Raw genomic sequence first — 17,959 nt, 5'->3', positions numbered from 1 at the left:
GACCAGGTCGTATCCCCTAGCAACGGCTCAACCTCTCTGGCTGCTGAAGATAGGCGCGGTACAAGGGAGTAGACAGAAGCAAGGTCGGACGTAGCAGAAGGTCGGGGCAGGCAGCAAGGATCGTAGTCAGGGGCAACGGCAGAAGGTCTGGAATCACAGGCAAGGAACACACAAGGAACGCTTTCACTGGCACTAGGGCAACAAGATCCGGCGAGGGAGTGAAGGGGAAGTGAGGTGATATAGGGAAGTGCACAGGTGTAAACACTAATTGGAACCACTGCACCAATCAGCGGTGCAGTGGCCCTTTAAATCGCAAAGACCCGGCGCGCGCGCGCCCTAGGGAGCGGGGCCGCGCGCGCCGGGACAGAACTGACGGGGAGCGAGTAAGGTACGGGAGCCGGGGTGCGCATCGCGAGCGGGCGCTACCCGCATCGCGAATCGCATCCCGGCCGGAGGTGGTAACGCAGCGCCCCGGGTCCGTGGAACCGACCGGGGCGCTGCAGTGAGGGAAGTGTAGCGAGCGCTCCGGGGAGGAGCGGGGACCCGGAGCGCTCGGCGTAACAGTACCCCCCCCCTTGGGTCTCCCCCTCTTCTTGGGGCCTGAGAACCTGAGGATCAGACTTTTGTCCAGGATATTGTCCTCAGGTTCCCAGGACCTCTCTTCTGGACCACAACCCTCCCAATCCACTAAAAAAAAAGTTCTTCCCCTGACCTTTTTAGAGGCCAAAATCTCTTTGACAGAGAAGATGTCCGAGGAGCCGGAAACAGGAGTGGGAGGAACAGATTTAGGAGAAAAACGGTTGAGGATGAGAGGTTTAAGAAGAGAGACGTGAAAGGCATTAGGGATACGAAGAGAAGGAGGAAGAAGAAGTTTGTAAGAGACAGGATTAATTTGACACAAAACTTTAAAAGGACCAAGATAGCGTGGTCCCAACTTATAGCTCGGGACACGGAAACGGACATATTTAGCGGAGAGCCATACCTTGTCTCCAGGGGAAAAAATGGGAGGAGCTCTTCTTTTCTTATCTGCGAATCTCTTCATGCGAGAAGAAGCCTGTAAGAGAGAATTTTGGGTCTCTTTCCATATGGTGGAAAGATCACGAGAAATTTCATCCACAGCGGGCAGACCAGAGGGCAAGGGGGTAGGGAGGGGGGGAAGAGGGTGACGGCCGTACACCACGAAAAACGGAGATTTGGAGGAAGATTCAGAGATTCTGAAATTATACGAGAATTCGGCCCAAGGTAGAAGATCTGCCCAGTCATCCTGGCGGGAGGAAACAAAATGTCGTAAATAGTCACCCAAGATCTGGTTAATTCTCTCTACTTGTCCATTGGATTGAGGATGGTATGCAGAAGAAAAATTTAATTTAATCTTGAGTTGTTTACAGAGAGCCCTCCAGAATTTAGACACAAATTGGACGCCTCTATCCGAGACGATCTGTGTAGGCAACCCGTGAAGACGAAAAATGTGTACAAAAAATTGTTTAGCCAACTGAGGCGCTGAAGGAAGACCAGGAAGAGGGATGAAATGTGCCATTTTGGAGAATCGATCAACGACCACCCAAATAACAGTGTTGCCATGGGATGGGGGTAAGTCAGTAATAAAATCCATACCAATCAGAGACCAAGGTTGTTCGGGGACAGGTAGAGGATGAAGAAAACCAGCGGGCTTCTGGCGAGGAGTCTTATCCCGGGCACAGATAGTGCAGGCTCGCACAAAGTCCACCACATCAGTCTCTAGAGTCGGCCACCAATAGAAGCGAGAGATGAGTTGCACAGATTTCTTGATGCCCGCATGACCTGCGAGATGGGAGGAGTGACCCCATTTGAGGATCCCAAGGCGTTGGCGTGGAGAAACAAAGGTCTTTCCTGGAGGAGTTTGCCTGATGGAGGCTGGAGAAGTGGAAATCAGGCAGTCAGGAGGAATGATGTGTTGAGGAGAGAGTTCAATTTCAGAGGCATCTGAGGAACGAGAGAGAGCATCGGCCCTAATGTTCTTATCAGCAGGCCGAAAGTGAATTTCAAAATTAAATCGGGCAAAGAACAGAGACCACCTGGCCTGACGAGGATTCAGCCGTTGGGCAGACTGGAGGTAGGAGAGGTTCTTGTGATCGGTGTAAATAATAACTGGAAATCTTGATCCCTCCAGCAGATGCCTCCATTCCTCAAGTGCTAATTTAATGGCTAGAAGCTCTCGATCCCCGATGGAGTAGTTCCTCTCCGCCGGAGAGAAGGTCCTGGAAAAAAAACCACAAGTAACAGCATGCCCGGAAGAGTTTTTTTGTAGAAGGACAGCTCCAGCTCCCACTGAGGAGGCATCAACCTCCAATAGGAAGGGTTTAGATGGGTCAGGTCTGGAGAGCACGGGAGCCGAAGAAAAGGCAGACTTGAGTCGTTTAAAGGCGTCTTCCGCTTGAGGAGGCCAAGACTTGGGATCGGCATTTTTTTTTGTTAAAGCCACAATAGGAGCCACAATGGTAGAAAAATGTGGAATAAATTGCCTGTAATAATTGGCGAACCCCAAAAAACGTTGGATGGCACGGAGTCCGGAGGGGCGTGGCCAATCTAAGACGGCAGAGAGTTTATCTGGGTCCATTTGTAGTCCCTGGCCAGAGACCAAGTATCCTAGAAAAGGAAGAGATTGGCATTCAAACAGACATTTCTCTATTTTGGCATAGAGTTGATTATCACGAAGTCTCTGAAGAACCATACGGACATGCTGGCGGTGTTCTTCAAGATTGGCAGAAAAAATCAGGATATCGTCCAGATATACAACAACACAGGAGTATAGGAGATCACGAAAAATTTCATTAACAAAGTCTTGGAAGACGGCAGGGGCGTTGCATAGACCAAAGGGCATGACCAGATACTCAAAGTGTCCATCTCTGGTGTTAAATGCCGTTTTCCATTCATCCCCCTCTCTGATGCGGATGAGATTATAAGCACCTCTTAAGTCCAGTTTGGTAAAAATATGGGCACCTTGGAGACGATCAAAGAGTTCAGAGATGAGGGGTAGGGGGTAGCGGTTCTTAACCGTGATTTTATTAAGACCGCGGTAGTCAATGCAAGGACGTAGAGAGCCATCTTTTTTGGACACAAAGAAAAATCCGGCTCCGGCAGGAGAGGAGGATTTACGGATAAAGCCCTTTTTTAAATTTTCTTGGACGTATTCAGACATGGCAAGAGTCTCTGGGACGGACAGAGGATAGATTCTGCCCCGGGGTGGAGTAGTGCCCGGGAGGAGGTCAATGGGACAATCATAAGGCCTGTGAGGAGGTAGAGTCTCAGCTTGTTTTTTGCAAAAAACGTCCGCAAAGTCCATATAGGCCTTAGGGAGACCGGTTACATGAGGAAGCACAGGGACACGGCAAGGTTTACTGGGAACCGGTTTTAAGCAGTCCTTGGAACAAGAGGGCCCCCAACTCTTGATCTCCCCAGTGGACCAATCCAGGATTGGGGAATGGAGTTGAAGCCAGGGAAGTCCAAGAAGGATTTCAGAAGTGCAATTGGGGAGGACCAACAGTTCAATCCTCTCGTGATGAGATCCGATGCACATTAGAAGGGGCTCCGTGCGGAAACGTATAGTACAGTCCAATCTTTCATTGTTTACACAATTGATGTAGAGGGGTCTGGCGAGACTGGTCACCGGGATGTTGAACCTGTTGACGAGAGAGGCTAAGATAAAATTTCCTGCAGATCCAGAGTCCAAGAAGGCCACAGCAGAGAAGGAGAAGGCAGAGGCAGACATCCGCACAGGTACAGTAAGACGTGGAGAAGCAGAGTAGACATCAAGGACTGTCTCACTTTTGTGCGGAGTCAGCGGACGTCTTTCCAGGCGGGGAGGACGGATAGGACAATCCTTCAGGAAGTGTTCGGTACTAGCACAGTACAGGCAGAGATTCTCCATGCGGCGTCGTGTCCTCTCTTGGGGTGTCAGGCGAGACCGGTCGACCTGCATAGCCTCCACGGCGGGAGGCACAGGAACAGATTGCAGGGGACCAGAGGAGAGAGGAGCCGGGGAGAAGAAACGCCTCGTGCGAACAGAGTCCATATCCTGGCGGAGCTCCTGACGCCGTTCGGAAAAACGCATGTCAATGCGAGTGGCAAGATGGATGAGTTCATGTAGGTTAGCAGGGATTTCTCGTGCGGCCAGAACATCTTTAATGTTGCTGGATAGGCCTTTTTTAAAGGTCGCGCAGAGTGCCTCATTATTCCAGGATAATTCTGAAGCAAGGGTACGGAACTGTACGGCATACTCGCCAACGGAAGAATTACCCTGGACCAGGTTCAACAGGGCAGTCTCAGCAGAAGAGGCTCGGGCAGGTTCCTCAAAGACACTTCGAATTTCCGAGAAGAAGGAGTGTACAGAGGCAGTGACGGGGTCATTGCGGTCCCAGAGCGGTGTGGCCCAAGCCAGGGCTTTTCCAGACAGCAGGCTGACTACGAAAGCCACCTTAGACCTTTCAGTGGGGAACTGGTCCGACATCATCTCCAAGTGTAATGAACATTGGGAAAGAAAGCCACGGCAAAACTTAGAGTCCCCATCAAATTTATCCGGCAAGGATAGTCGTATTCCAGAAGCGGCCACTCGCTGCGGAGGAGGTACAGGAGCTGGCGGAGGAGATGATTGCTGGAGCTGTGGTAGTAACTGTTGTAGCATAACAGTCAGTTGAGACAGCTGTTGGCCTTGTTGCGCAATCTGTTGTGACTGCTGGGCGACCACCGTGGTGAGGTCGGCGACAACTGGCAGAGGAACTTCAGCGGGATCCATGGCCGGATCTACTGTCACGATGCCGGCTGGCAGGTGGTGGATCCTCTGTGCCAGAGAGGGATTGGCGTGGACCGTGCTAGAGGATCGGTTCTAAGTCACTACTGGTTTTCACCAGAGCCCGCCGCAAAGCGGGATGGTCTTGCTGCGGCGGTAGTGACCAGGTCGTATCCCCTAGCAACGGCTCAACCTCTCTGGCTGCTGAAGATAGGCGCGGTACAAGGGAGTAGACAGAAGCAAGGTCGGACGTAGCAGAAGGTCGGGGCAGGCAGCAAGGATCGTAGTCAGGGGCAACGGCAGAAGGTCTGGAATCACAGGCAAGGAACACACAAGGAACGCTTTCACTGGCACTAGGGCAACAAGATCCGGCGAGGGAGTGAAGGGGAAGTGAGGTGATATAGGGAAGTGCACAGGTGTAAACACTAATTGGAACCACTGCACCAATCAGCGGTGCAGTGGCCCTTTAAATCGCAAAGACCCGGCGCGCGCGCGCCCTAGGGAGCGGGGCCGCGCGCGCCGGGACAGAACTGACGGGGAGCGAGTAAGGTACGGGAGCCGGGGTGCGCATCGCGAGCGGGCGCTACCCGCATCGCGAATCGCATCCCGGCCGGAGGTGGTAACGCAGCGCCCCGGGTCCGTGGAACCGACCGGGGCGCTGCAGTGAGGGAAGTGTAGCGAGCGCTCCGGGGAGGAGCGGGGACCCGGAGCGCTCGGCGTAACAAGTTTTTTCCTCCTTACATTTTAAAAATCATAACCCTTTCAATTTTGCACCTAAAAATCCATATGATGGCTTATTTTTTTGCGCTACTAATTCTACTTTGTAATGACATCAGTCATTTTACCCAAAAATCTACAGCAAAAAACGGGAAAAAAATCATTGTGCATCAAAATTGAAGAACAAACAAAAATGTTAAACTTTTGGGGGGCTTCCGTTTCTACGCAGTAAATTTTTTTGGGTAAAAATGACACTCTTTATTCTGTAGGTCCATACAATTAAAATGATACCCTAATGATATAGGTTTGATTTTGTCTTCCTTCTGGAAAAAAATTCATAACTACATGAACAAAAATTAATACATTTAAAATTGTCCTCTTCTGACCTCTATTTTTCTGTGTACGGGGCAATATGAGGGCTCATTTTTTGCGCCGTGATCTGAAGTTTTAATCAGTACCATTTTTGTTTTGATCTGACTTTTTGATTGCTTTTTATTTTTTATGGTATAAAAAGTGACCAAAAATACCCTATTTTGGACTTTGGAATTTTTTTGTGTATACGCCATTGACCGTGCGGTTTAATTATCTATAAATTTTTATAGTTCGGACATTTAAGCACGCGGTGATACCACATATATTTCTTTTTTTTATATGGAATTTGGGAAAAAGGGGGTGTTTTAAACTTTTAATAAGGAAGGGGTTAATGTGTATTTTTTATTTTTTTTACTTTGATTAAACTTTTTTTTTTACACTTTATTAGTCCCCTTAGGGAAATTTTAGGAGGAATCATTAGATTCCTCATACAGATCAATGTGGTTCCATAGAACCACATTGATCTGTGTGATCTGCACTCGATTGATAAAGCCTGGTCCTGCCAGGCTTTATCAATGCGAAAGCCAGGACTTGCACGGAAGGAGAGGTAAGCCCTCCGGCTACCTCCACAGTGGATCGCCCCCCCCTGCAATTGCGCTGCGGGGAGGGGGGCGATCCACCCCACTGGACTACCAGGGAGCGTTTACAGGGTTCTTTAGACGCCGCTGTCAACTTTGACAGCGGTGATCTAAAGGGTTAATAGCCGGCCCTCAGCTACAAGAATCAGCTGAGGGCCGGCTAGTATGACACGGGCTCGAGTCGGGAGCCTGCGCCATACCCAGTTAACGGCACATGGACGAGTATACACGTCCATGGTCGTTAACCAGTTAATAGTCAAGATTTTACTTTACTTTCTTCTTCTAAAGTCAATCCCTTGGCAACACATTTTATTAATGGCGAAATACTGCCTTTTTTACTCCCAAAGCGAGAATATTTTCTATATCTGTATATATGTATTTACTCTGTTTTTAGAACTGTAAGTGGACCTGAGGAAGGCATTAGTGTATAATGAAACGTGTTGTCCCTGATAGACCAATACAATTTTCATTGTCCTGTGCTGCTTGGGTCTTTCTTTCCTGACCAAAATCTGTGCAGTGCCTCATCAAACCGTTTTTTTTAACGCAATACTTCTTCCTCAAACATTTCTTGACATTGTTTGCATTGTGGCAGGGCACATTATCCTGCTGAAAGAGGCCACTGCCTTAGAGAATAATGTTGCTATAAAGGGGTGGACTTGATCTGCAACAATGCGTAGGTAGGTGGTGCATATCAAAGTACCATCCACATGAATGCTAGGACTCAATCTTGCCTTCTTCCTAACGTGCAGCCTTGTGCATCTTTTTTTGCCCATGACCCTTTCCAGTATGCAATGGTTAACACCTGTCCAAAATGGTAATGGAGACCTGCTGCTGTGAAAATGCTCTCCAAAAATGTTGCTATTAGCAATATGAGCAGGAAGTAAATAAATTAAGTAATCACAAGCAACTCACTTGACTGGAGTGATTTTTAACAGATTTCCAGGTACGACATTCCATAACCAGTATTTCAGGTTGATATAGTAAAGAAAAAAAAAGTCTAGCTGTAGTCCTAGCCAATATGAAAGAAACTTGCCATGATGTTTGGTTATAACTTAATTATAGGGATGCGCCTAAAGTGTCCCTTATTTTTTATAAAAAACAAAACAAACATACAAACAAAATGTCAAAAGTTATAACAGGTCATTAGAACAAGCCAGGAGAAGCACCCTTTAGTGCTCTTCACTTTCCGACTTGTAGCAATCTCTGTCCTGCTTCCCTAGATTGCCCAATTATAAGTCTATGGGGCTGTCCAGAGATGCTGGATGGATATTACAACAAGCCCTGACTAAACAAAACTTTTGACATGTCTCTGTGACATGTCAACATTTTTTTTAAATGACAGCGACACTTTAATTTTAATAGGTTCATTTATGGACCATTATTTTTTTGGGGAGATATAACACAAGAAAAAAAAAACTAACAATTGACAGTGTTCCAGTGTTCCGTCTGCTGTGGGTTAATAAGGAATGAACTACACATGTATAAATACGCTCAGTATTTACTGATGTCTCCACAAGATACATTAATACCACAGTAAAATAAGACAATTATATTGTGTTATTAATGTACACAACAAATGGTGACTAGCTGCTCAATAAATTTCCAGTGTGGAGAAATGTAATTACTTTTAAGTACTATCAGTATGCAGGTATTGTGTACAGGTCAACAATTACTAAACAAGTTAATTTCCTAATTGCTTGAGCCTTGTCAGCTCGCACAATTTACGTAGGTATAGAAGGTGCAATATACTGTAAATTCTGCATTTATTGCCAGTCACCAATATTTCACACTAAACTGAACATGTGCTTAAAACAGCTCGTAAATAAATGTGGCTAAGTGGCTGCAGCTGCCAAATAGAATAAAGAATTAGATACCGTGATCTGTGATCTTGCACGTTACTAAGTAGAGCTCTTTCAGGCTTCGGCCTTCCTTTGCAATAACTTCTACACATCTGTATGGAGAAAAAGAAGAAATTGTTTAATAAAGAATTTAACCTCATATATCCTCCAAGAGGATCTGTCAGTTCCACTTCCATGTCAGTTTTAATAAATATGTATATTCCCTATACAATAATCTTAGAGAACATTTTCTTACGTCACTCCTCTGTTATTCATCCTGAAAATGAATGACTATTTAGATTTTATTACCGTATTTTTCGCCGTATAAGACACACTTTTACTTCCCCAAAACTGGGGGGGGGAAAGTTGGTGCGTCTTATACGGCAAATACACATTAAAATCTATCCTATCGCGGCATTCCCTGCGGCCATCAATGGCCGGGACCCGCGGCTATTACAGGACATCACCGATCGCGGTGATGCCCTGTATTAACCCTTCAGATGCGGCGATCAAAGCTGACCTCCGTGTCTGAAGCGAAAGGGACACTAACCCGGCTGCTCAGTAGGGCCGTTCGGGACCGCCGGGGTGAAATCGCGGCGTCCCGAACCGCTTACAGGACACCGGGAGGGACCTTACCTGCCTCCTCGGTGTCTGCTGCGTGCCGGGATCCCCTGCATGACCGGCGCTCTCCGTCGTCATCACGTCGTCGTGCACGCCGTCCCATCATCCAATAGGAGTGGCATGCGTAGCGACGTGATGGCGGCGACAGAGAGCGAGGATACCCGGCAGCAGAGACGTTCCGGAGCGACAGGGACACCCCTGGGACGCGGCGACAGCGATGGAGGGCGACATACAGTGCAGTGGTGACAGGTCCGGAGCCGCGGGGACACGTGAGTATTACCTCCTCCAGTGGTCTTCAACCTGCGGACCTCCAGATGTTGCAAAACTACAACTCCTGGCATGCCCGGACAGCCGTTGGCTGTCCGGGCTTGGCGGGAGTTGTAGTTTTGCAACATCTGGAGGTCCGCAGGTTGAAGGTTCAGAATCTTTTTTTTCCTAGATTTTCACCCTTTAAAATTGGGTGCATTTTATATGCCGGAGCGTCTTATATGCCGAAAAATACAGTATTTCCCATGTCATGGAGTATGTGACCATATAGAGAAGAATCATATACAAAGCAGTCCTCTGACAACTTTTGGAGATAGGTTTCATTCAAGTCTATGTTTTACTCCTTTAAGAAGCCTTAAAACATGACTGGGGATGTAATTAGTCAAGTGAGAAACTCCCTCAGAAGGGAATGTTACCCATCTGTAGTCAGAGCAGGCTGTCTGCTTTTTGTTTCATTTTCTTATAGTAGTAAATTAATACAAAAGCTATATAAACTGGGTATTGTAATCATACTGTCATTTTTACCACAAAGTGCACTGCACATAAACATAACCCCTAAAAGATTGACAATTCCATTTTGTTCTTTTCAGTTTCACACCACAAATATTTTTGGTTTTGGTTTCGCTGTAGATTTTGTGGTAACATGAAACATGTAATTACGATGTACAATTGTTCCTGCATAAATTCAGCCCTCATATGGGTCTGTAGATGGGAAATTGAGTGTTGGCTTTTTAAAGATTTATGTCTCTTAAAACACGAGGAGGAAAAAAGGAAACTGCAAAAAAAATGAGAATTGGCTGCGTCATGAAGAGGTTAAAAAAGTCAAACATTCACTTCAAAGGAAAAATCACCTCCAAAACGGTGTTGTCAAAGAGCTGCTTTGCATATTCTTCTTCCCAGAATTCCCAGTGGCATATGAATAGCCTAAAAGTCTCCATATGTCTTTATGACACTCTCCTCAAAAAGAAACATTATCGTTTTGCCCCTTTATAGTCACTCGTCAATGTATTCAATACAGTTTATTCAGAGGTAGGAAGACAGTAATGACAAAAATAAACTATTAACATTCGTGTAACAAAGTCTCAGAAAATAAATTTGAAATACTTATTGTTTACCACAACATTAATTCTGTATATTATTATTATTATTATTATTATGACCTTCTGAAATAACACTAAGTCTTTATCATTACTTTTATGTTTACCAAATCTTACCATATCCTATAAACATCATGCCCTGATGCCTACCAGATGAATGTAGTGGATAAAGTACTGCAATTTCCCAACACCCTTCCCACTTGATAAGTTTTATGAAGCTGCTCTTATTTCCTGAGGTTACTCATGTCCTGATTCGGATGTTCACAGCAGCCCCTCCTGTGACTAATGTTCCTTCCCTGCTTAGATTAAAGGTTCCTTAGGGAAGGGCTATCACCACTGATGGAATGCCCTCTATCATTCTAGACCACTGCACAGAAATGCAGAACCACGGATACATCCGATCCTTGGCGTCTGTAGAATGGGGTAGTAAGAAGAATTATAAATAATCCAATACACCGAACCAAACGTATCACAAACTTGCTTAAAAACAAAACAAAACTTGAGAGTCTCTCTTCAATTCAATAGGTAATAAAAATTGTGAAAGATAATAAATACAAATAGATTTATATAGCACTAACATATTTTGCAGTATTTTATACTACAAAGGGTTCATATAGAGACAAAATCAAATACTACACAGCAACAAACTAATAAATCATTTCACCCCTTAAGGACGCAGGATGTAAATGTACATCCTGGTGAGGTGGTACTTAACGCACCAGGACGTATATTTACGTCCTAAGCATAACCGCGAGCATAGGAGCGATGCCCAGATCATGCGCGGCAGGTCCCGGCTGCTGATCGCAGCCAGGGACCCAACCGTAATGTCGGACATTCGTCATTAACCCCTCAGATGCCGTGATCAATACAGATCACCGCATCTGCAGCATCGCGGTCACTAAAATGGATGATCGGATTGCCCTCAGCGCTGCCACGGCGATCCGATCATCCAGATCGGCAGACGGAGGTCCCCTCACCTGGCTTCGCTGCCTTCTCGGCGTCTTCTGCTCTGATCTGCCTTCCCGCAGACCAAAGGAGAAGATGACCGATAACACTGATCAGTGCTATGTCCTATACATAGCACTGAACAGTATTAGCAATCGAGTGATTGCTATAAATAGTCCCCTATGGGTACTATTAAAGTGTAATAATAAAAGTTAAAAAAAGTTAAAAAAAAAAAATTTGAAAAACCCCCTCCCCCAATAAAAACGTAAATTTTCCCTATTTCACCCCCAAAAAGTGTTAAAAACATATTTTATACACATATTTGGTACAGCCGCGTGCGTAAATATCTGAACTATTAAATAAAAATGTTAATGATACCGTACGGTGAACGGCGTGAACGTAAAAATAAAAAAATATGTTTTATAACATTCTATTCCCCCAAAAATTTATAAAAAATGGATTAAAAGTTTTATATAAGCAAATATGGTATCAATAAAAAGTACAGATCACGTCACAAAAAATTAGCCCTCATACCGCTGCTTATACAGAAAAATGAAAAAGTTATAGGTCTTCAAAATAGGGGGATTTTAAACGTACTAATTTGGTTAAAAAGTTTGCGATTTGGTTAAAAAGTTTGTGCCGGCCATGCAGGGGATCCCGGCACCAAGGAGACACCGAGGAGGCAGGTAAGTTCCCTCCCGGTGTCCTGTAAGCTGTTTGGGACATCGCGATTTCACCGCGGCGGTCCCGAACAGCCCGACTGAAGAGCCGCGTTAGTGTTATTTTTGCTTCAGAAGAGGCGGTCAGCTTTGATCGCCGCGTCTGAAGGGTTAATACAGGGAATCACCACGATCGGTGATGTCCTGTATTAGCCACGGGTCCCGGCCGTTGATGGCCGCAGGGACCGCCGCGATAGATGTGTATTCGCCTTATAAGACGCACTAACTTCCCCCCAGTTACGGGGAAGAAAAAGGGTGTCTTATACGGCAAAAAATACGGTAGTTTATTACCACAAGGATAAATAGTTCTGCAAAGCAGCTGTAGACACCAAATGATAAGGTTTCAATGAAAATAGTTTGCTAAGTTGTTCCATTTTCAAAGCATTAGGACAATAAAAATATTTGGCTCAGAAGATGAACATTAAGCAGCATTGGCCAGCTATGACTATTTCTAAAGTTAGTTAGCAAAAGTAATAAAATCAGTACTTGAATATATATTCTAGCTCTATTATATTCAATCATTTAATTCATTTTCTATATATTGATTCAAGCAATCTGGAGATAAATGTAAAGCTGTGATCAATTTTTAACCTACATACATGGATTTGTTTTCACAAACATAACTTACAGTAAATCATATGATATACAATGGAACAATGTGTCATCCAACTATTCCTTTCATTCTTAAGTCTTTGTTACGAAACATATGGAACAATAAATTGCTCAGTTATTACTTTGATACATAACTCTCTGCTGACTCTCTGGAGAGCTCAAGATTTCACTGCCTTGAGTTCAGTTGTGTTCAACAGCCACAAAAATAAAATAAAAGCCACATGTTGCAAGTACCATATAGATCTGTGCAAAAAAAGAAATGCAAACATTCACAGTTTTCTTTACTAGAACAAATCACTGGACACTTAATATCAAAGTTAGGGGCATAGGACTGTATGAAGGTTACGGGAACTTTTGACTTTCTGCCTTCATTTACAGTATATTTAAGACATTTCTATGTTTTCTTTTTATGCCTTTTTTTTTTTTTTTTTAGCAAACCATTTAGCAAATTTGTTTTATACATTACATATAACATCGCCACGCCACTCTTGCTGTCACATCACGCCCCCTCAATGGAAGTCTATGGGAGGGCGTGTGATGGCCTTCACGACCCCTCCCATAGACTTGTATTGAGGGGGCGTGGCAGTGACATTACGAGGGGCATGGCCAACCCCCGCAGTGTGAAAACAGCATTCAGAACATTTAGTTCTGAACACTGGCCAGTGGAGTACCCCTTTAAAGTTAACTAGTAGCAAAATAAGCTGCACAAATTTGTGCAGCAAAACTATGCAGCAAAAATATGCAGCAGATCCTGTATGTGTGAAAGTACCCTAAGACTGATCGCCCACCAATGTAATACAGCCACATCTAAATGTCCGTATTACGGCTCAATGTCACCTGGCCAACAGTGGGTTAATTAACTAAAAGTGAAAGCATTTAAGGCTACATAGTATGTTCGTCTGAAAACAGTTTACACATTCTGTTTGGTTCCTGTATTCTCTCAAAAGAAAGCGGTCGTCATGATGTGATCACAGTTATCACAACAGTTTTATACTCTTCTGGTTTGTATAAAAAAGCAATGGTCAAAAACATATTTACCAGATTTATCTTATGACTAAATATTGCAAACTCACGTTAAGATAATCATCTGGTAAGATATATATGTATATTGGAATGTGTCAAACTCTGAGGGACGGTAAGGAAGGACACATCAGTGGATGTTCTTTGGGAATGCCCAGAGAACACTTGGGATTGCAATGCCAAACAGATCAAAACATCTTTTCCTTGCTTATACCCCTGCTAACATGCACATATGTAAGGTTTCCTGATCACCTATCCCATTCTGTCAGCAGTATTAAGAGGTCAAAACTGCTGACAGATTCCTTTTAACACTTCTGACATAAAGTGACTATATGGTTTAAAAAATATAACAAAATACACCATTAGGGAATTAATAAAGAGGTTTCCTATTCCAAAGCAGAGAAATGCTACAAAGAGAGTCTTTCCATTTCAAGGACCCCGGCTTCTTGCTATCAATTCAAACTGTGCAATGTTGTAATGGTCCTGAAGTGAAACCGATCACTTGCTACTGAGTTGCCCACAGAGGACATCCTGAATCAGCCCATTGTACAGAAAATCCTTTTTATATAGATTGCCCAAAGCATTCAACTACTTAAAACTAGAGCATAATAAACAGTATCTAAAAAAACAAAAAAACATGCAAAGTAAACTGAAAACCCATATGGTCTCACAGTGAAAGTTTATGGCTGCAAGCAAGAAGATCTCCAATCGTTACAATCTCATCCGAGATGCACATAACTGGGTCTTCTATTTCCCACTATATATCTAATTGTAGTACATTTATACAATCAGTATTTGTTAACTTTAGCAAAGGATTAGAACATTTCTCTGGATCATGTCATGCTATTTTTAGATGCAGACATTACAAATGATATCACACATTTCATAAACAAGATGCTGTTTGTCTTTTAGGATCTAGTCTGGAGTCTTTATTTAGAAATATGGTCCGAAGACGTATTAGCTCAGGCTCTGGAGGGCATACATTTATTTGGTGGCCTGGGGTCTGCATTTTCTTAAAGGGTTAGATTACTGTATCAGTAATATAGCAGTGGATTTCTTCCTCCTAGTTGTAGGCAGGGATGTCCGGCCACAGCAGGTGATAAGCCGAGAAGCTGTATGATGTAATAAGCCTCGGCTCTAACCATCTTACGTCAGACTGTCACTCAGACTGACACCGATGCAGCTGGCACATAGCCAACAGTGTGACGAGTCCACCACAAGAAGCAGAAAGACAACTGCACCAGAGGACAGGAGCAAGATACCGAAGGAACCAGGGGAGGTAAGTCAACTGTGTGTTTTTTTAAATGCTAGCTTTAAAAAAAAAAAAATAATCTAAATAAAAGAAATCTATCCCAGAGAGCCCTTTTAAAGTACTCAAGCCTTTATTTTAAGTCCCTATTGCCCATCCATATTTGGGACCACTCATTAGCTGTAACATTATGGTCACCCAGATAAAAGAGGCAAATAAAGAAGCCTAATAAGCGTTAATAGCTTATATAAATAGAAAAAGGGTCTAAAACATTGGAATGGTATATAAAACGTAACGTTTATTGCACATCTTCTCTATAAAAGACATCAACCTGTACAGCATAGCAGATTAACAGCATTATGCTGTGCAATGTGATGTCTTTTATGAAGAAGATCTGTAATAAATGTTACGTTTTATGCACAATTCAGGTGTCAGACCTATTCGGATTCCACTGCAATTGGGTGGAGTATGGTTACCAAGGGAAGCAAGGACATAAGTGATGCAATAGACATCTAGCTATTCTTGGCACTGATTTATAGATGATAAAGAATATGCAATTGATTATAGACATATATTTAAAGAAAAATGCCATGTACTGGCCAGGTTCCATGATGTCATGTGTTCTACAATTGGAAAATAGCTCAACCTGGATATAAAATATATTCAATACAACCAATGGAATCTTCTAAAAGCCATTATTTTATCCTGACAAATTGAATTGACAGAATCATCAAAGTAGTCCAGCTGTCAAAAAGACTACCGTCAACACTTCTGAAAAATCATAAGAAGTTATACATGTGATTTGCGGGACCTTTGAATGTCACCTGCAAGCATTTAGATTGAATGGGAAGTGTGGAGAAAATACTGTTCAGCAAGAAGAGAAGAGTTTCAAAAGCATTCATTCTAAGGCTGCTCAGCACTGTGCAGGAGCGATATGGATCAGGACTGCTCTGGAGAGCTAAAGTGGTTTTATGTAATGTAGATAGTATACTGTATTGCGAATGTACATATAATGTTATTATCTATGTGTATATTTTTGGGTGAAGAAATGCTGTCCCAGCAGTTGTTGGCTCTGTGTCTTTGTGTGGAGACAAAATATATTAATTGTGGGCAGGACAAGCAGAGCTCTGTGCAGGCTCCTGGCTTGTCAATCATCCTGATGTGTGAGCCGGGGGCGTGTCAAAGAGCCTTAGTGCACAGAGCCCTGCTTTTCCTCACTGCGCAGAGCCCTGCTTGTCCTCACTGTGCAGAGCCCCGCTTGTCCTCACTGTGCAGAGCCCCGCTTGTCCTCACTGTGCAGAGCCCCGCTTGTCCTCACTGTGCAGAGCCCCGCTTGTCCTCACTGTGCAGAGCCCCGCTTGTCCTCACTGTGCAGAGCCCCGCTTGTCCTCACTGTGCAGAGCCCCGCTTGTCCTCACTGTGCAGAGCCCCGCTTGTCCTCACTGTGCAGAGCCCCGCTTGTCCTCACTGTGCAGAGCCCCGCTTGTCCTCACTGTGCAGAGCCCCGCTTGTCCTCACTGTGCAGAGCCCCGCTTGTCCTCACTGTGCAGAGCCCCGCTTGTCCTCACTGTGCAGAGCCCCGCTTGTCCTCACTGTGCAGAGCCCCGCTTGTCCTCACTGTGCAGAGCCTCGCTTGTCCTCACTGTGCAGAGCCCTGCTTGTCCTCACTGTGCAGAGCCCTGCTTGTCCTCACTGTGCAGAGCCCTGCTTGTCCTCACTGTGCAGAGCCCTGCTTGTCCTCACTGTGCAGAGCCCTGCTTGTCCTCACTGTGCAGAGCCCTGCTTGTCCTCACTGTACACAAAGCCCTGCTTTTCCTCACTGTACACAGAGCCCTGCTTTTCCTCACTGTGCACAGAGCCCTGCTTTTCCTCACTGCACATAGCCCTGCTTGTCCTCACTGCACAGAGCCCTGCTTGTCCTCACTGCACAGAGCCCTGCTTGTCCTCACTGCACAGAGCCCTGCTTGTCCTCACTGCACAGAGCCCTGCTTGTCCTCACTGCACAGAGCCCTGCTTGTCCTCACTGTCCTCCTTAACGACATTAGACGTGGTGATCAAAGTTGATTGCCGCATCTGAAATGAAAGTGAAAAGCTTCCCGGCAGCTCAGTCGGGCTGATCGGGACTATCACGATAAAATCGCGATGTCCCGATCAGCTAGCACACGAGCGGAGGTCCCCGTACCTTGATTCGTCCGATCGGCCTTTGATTGCTCCAAGCCTGAGATACAAGCTTGAGCAATCGACCGCCTATAACACTGATCCATGCAAAGCTATGGCGTTGCAGGGATCAGTGTAAAAGATCAGGGTGTGCAGTGTTAGAGCCCCCTATGGGAGCTATAACAGTGAAAAAAAGGGGGAAAAAAAGTTAATAAAGGTAATTTAACCCCTTCCCTAATAAAAGTTTGAATCACCTTTTGCCAGAAAAAAAAGAAAAAAAAAAACCTGTCTAAATAAAAACAAACATCTATGTGGTATCGCCGCATGTGGAAATGTCCGAATTATAAAAATATATCGTTAATCAATCCACACGGTCAATGGCGTATGCGCGAAAAAATTGCGTATTTTCGGTCACTTTTTTATCATGAAAAAATGAATAAAAAGCGATGAAAAAGTCCAATCAATACAAAAATGGTAACTTCAGAACACGGTGCAAAAAATGAGCCCTCATACCGGCCAGTAAGTGGAAAAGTAAAAAAGTTATAGAGGTCAGAAGATGAGAATTTTTTACGTATAAATTTTCCTGCATGTAGTTATGATTTTTTTCAGACGTACGAAAAAAATCGAACATATATAAGTAGGATATCATTTTAACCGTATGGACCTACAGAATAAAGTGTAATTTTTACCGAAAAATGCACTGTGTAGAAACGGAAGCCCACAAAATCTACAAAATGGCATTTTTTCTTCAATTTTGTTGAACAATAAAAAAAATTTCCGTTTCACCGTAAGATTTTTTGGCAAAATGACTGTGACTGCAAAGTAGAATTGGTGGCATCATATGGAATTTTATGTGCAAAATTGAAAGCATTATGATTTTTAGAAGGTAATGAGGAAAAAATGAAAAAGTAAAAACCGAAAAACCCTGCATCCTTAAGGGATTAAAGACAGCGTTTGGGGAAAGCAACAAGCAGGAGGGCAAAAAGGTGTATTAGAGCCATG

At 44.3% G+C, this 17,959-nt stretch overlaps 1 protein-coding gene across 3 annotated transcripts in view; it reads right to left on the bottom strand.

Moving 5' to 3' along the window:
* Window positions 1-17,959, bottom strand: part of FBXL17 (F-box and leucine rich repeat protein 17) — a 743,798-nt gene that overhangs the window by 290,538 nt on the left and 435,301 nt on the right. For all 3 annotated transcript variants that reach the window (XM_056537500.1, XM_056537497.1, XM_056537499.1), the window contains one exon: window positions 8,307-8,383. In XM_056537500.1, the coding sequence (XP_056393475.1) occupies window positions 8,307-8,383 (77 nt within the window). The remainder of the gene's footprint in view (window positions 1-8,306; window positions 8,384-17,959) is intronic.

Source organism: Hyla sarda, chromosome 1 (assembly GCF_029499605.1).
Source record: "Hyla sarda isolate aHylSar1 chromosome 1, aHylSar1.hap1, whole genome shotgun sequence".
Classification (NCBI taxonomy): Eukaryota; Metazoa; Chordata; class Amphibia; order Anura; family Hylidae; genus Hyla; species Hyla sarda.
Note: the sequence above shows the minus strand (reverse complement) of the source record. Positions and strands in the feature narration are given on the sequence as shown.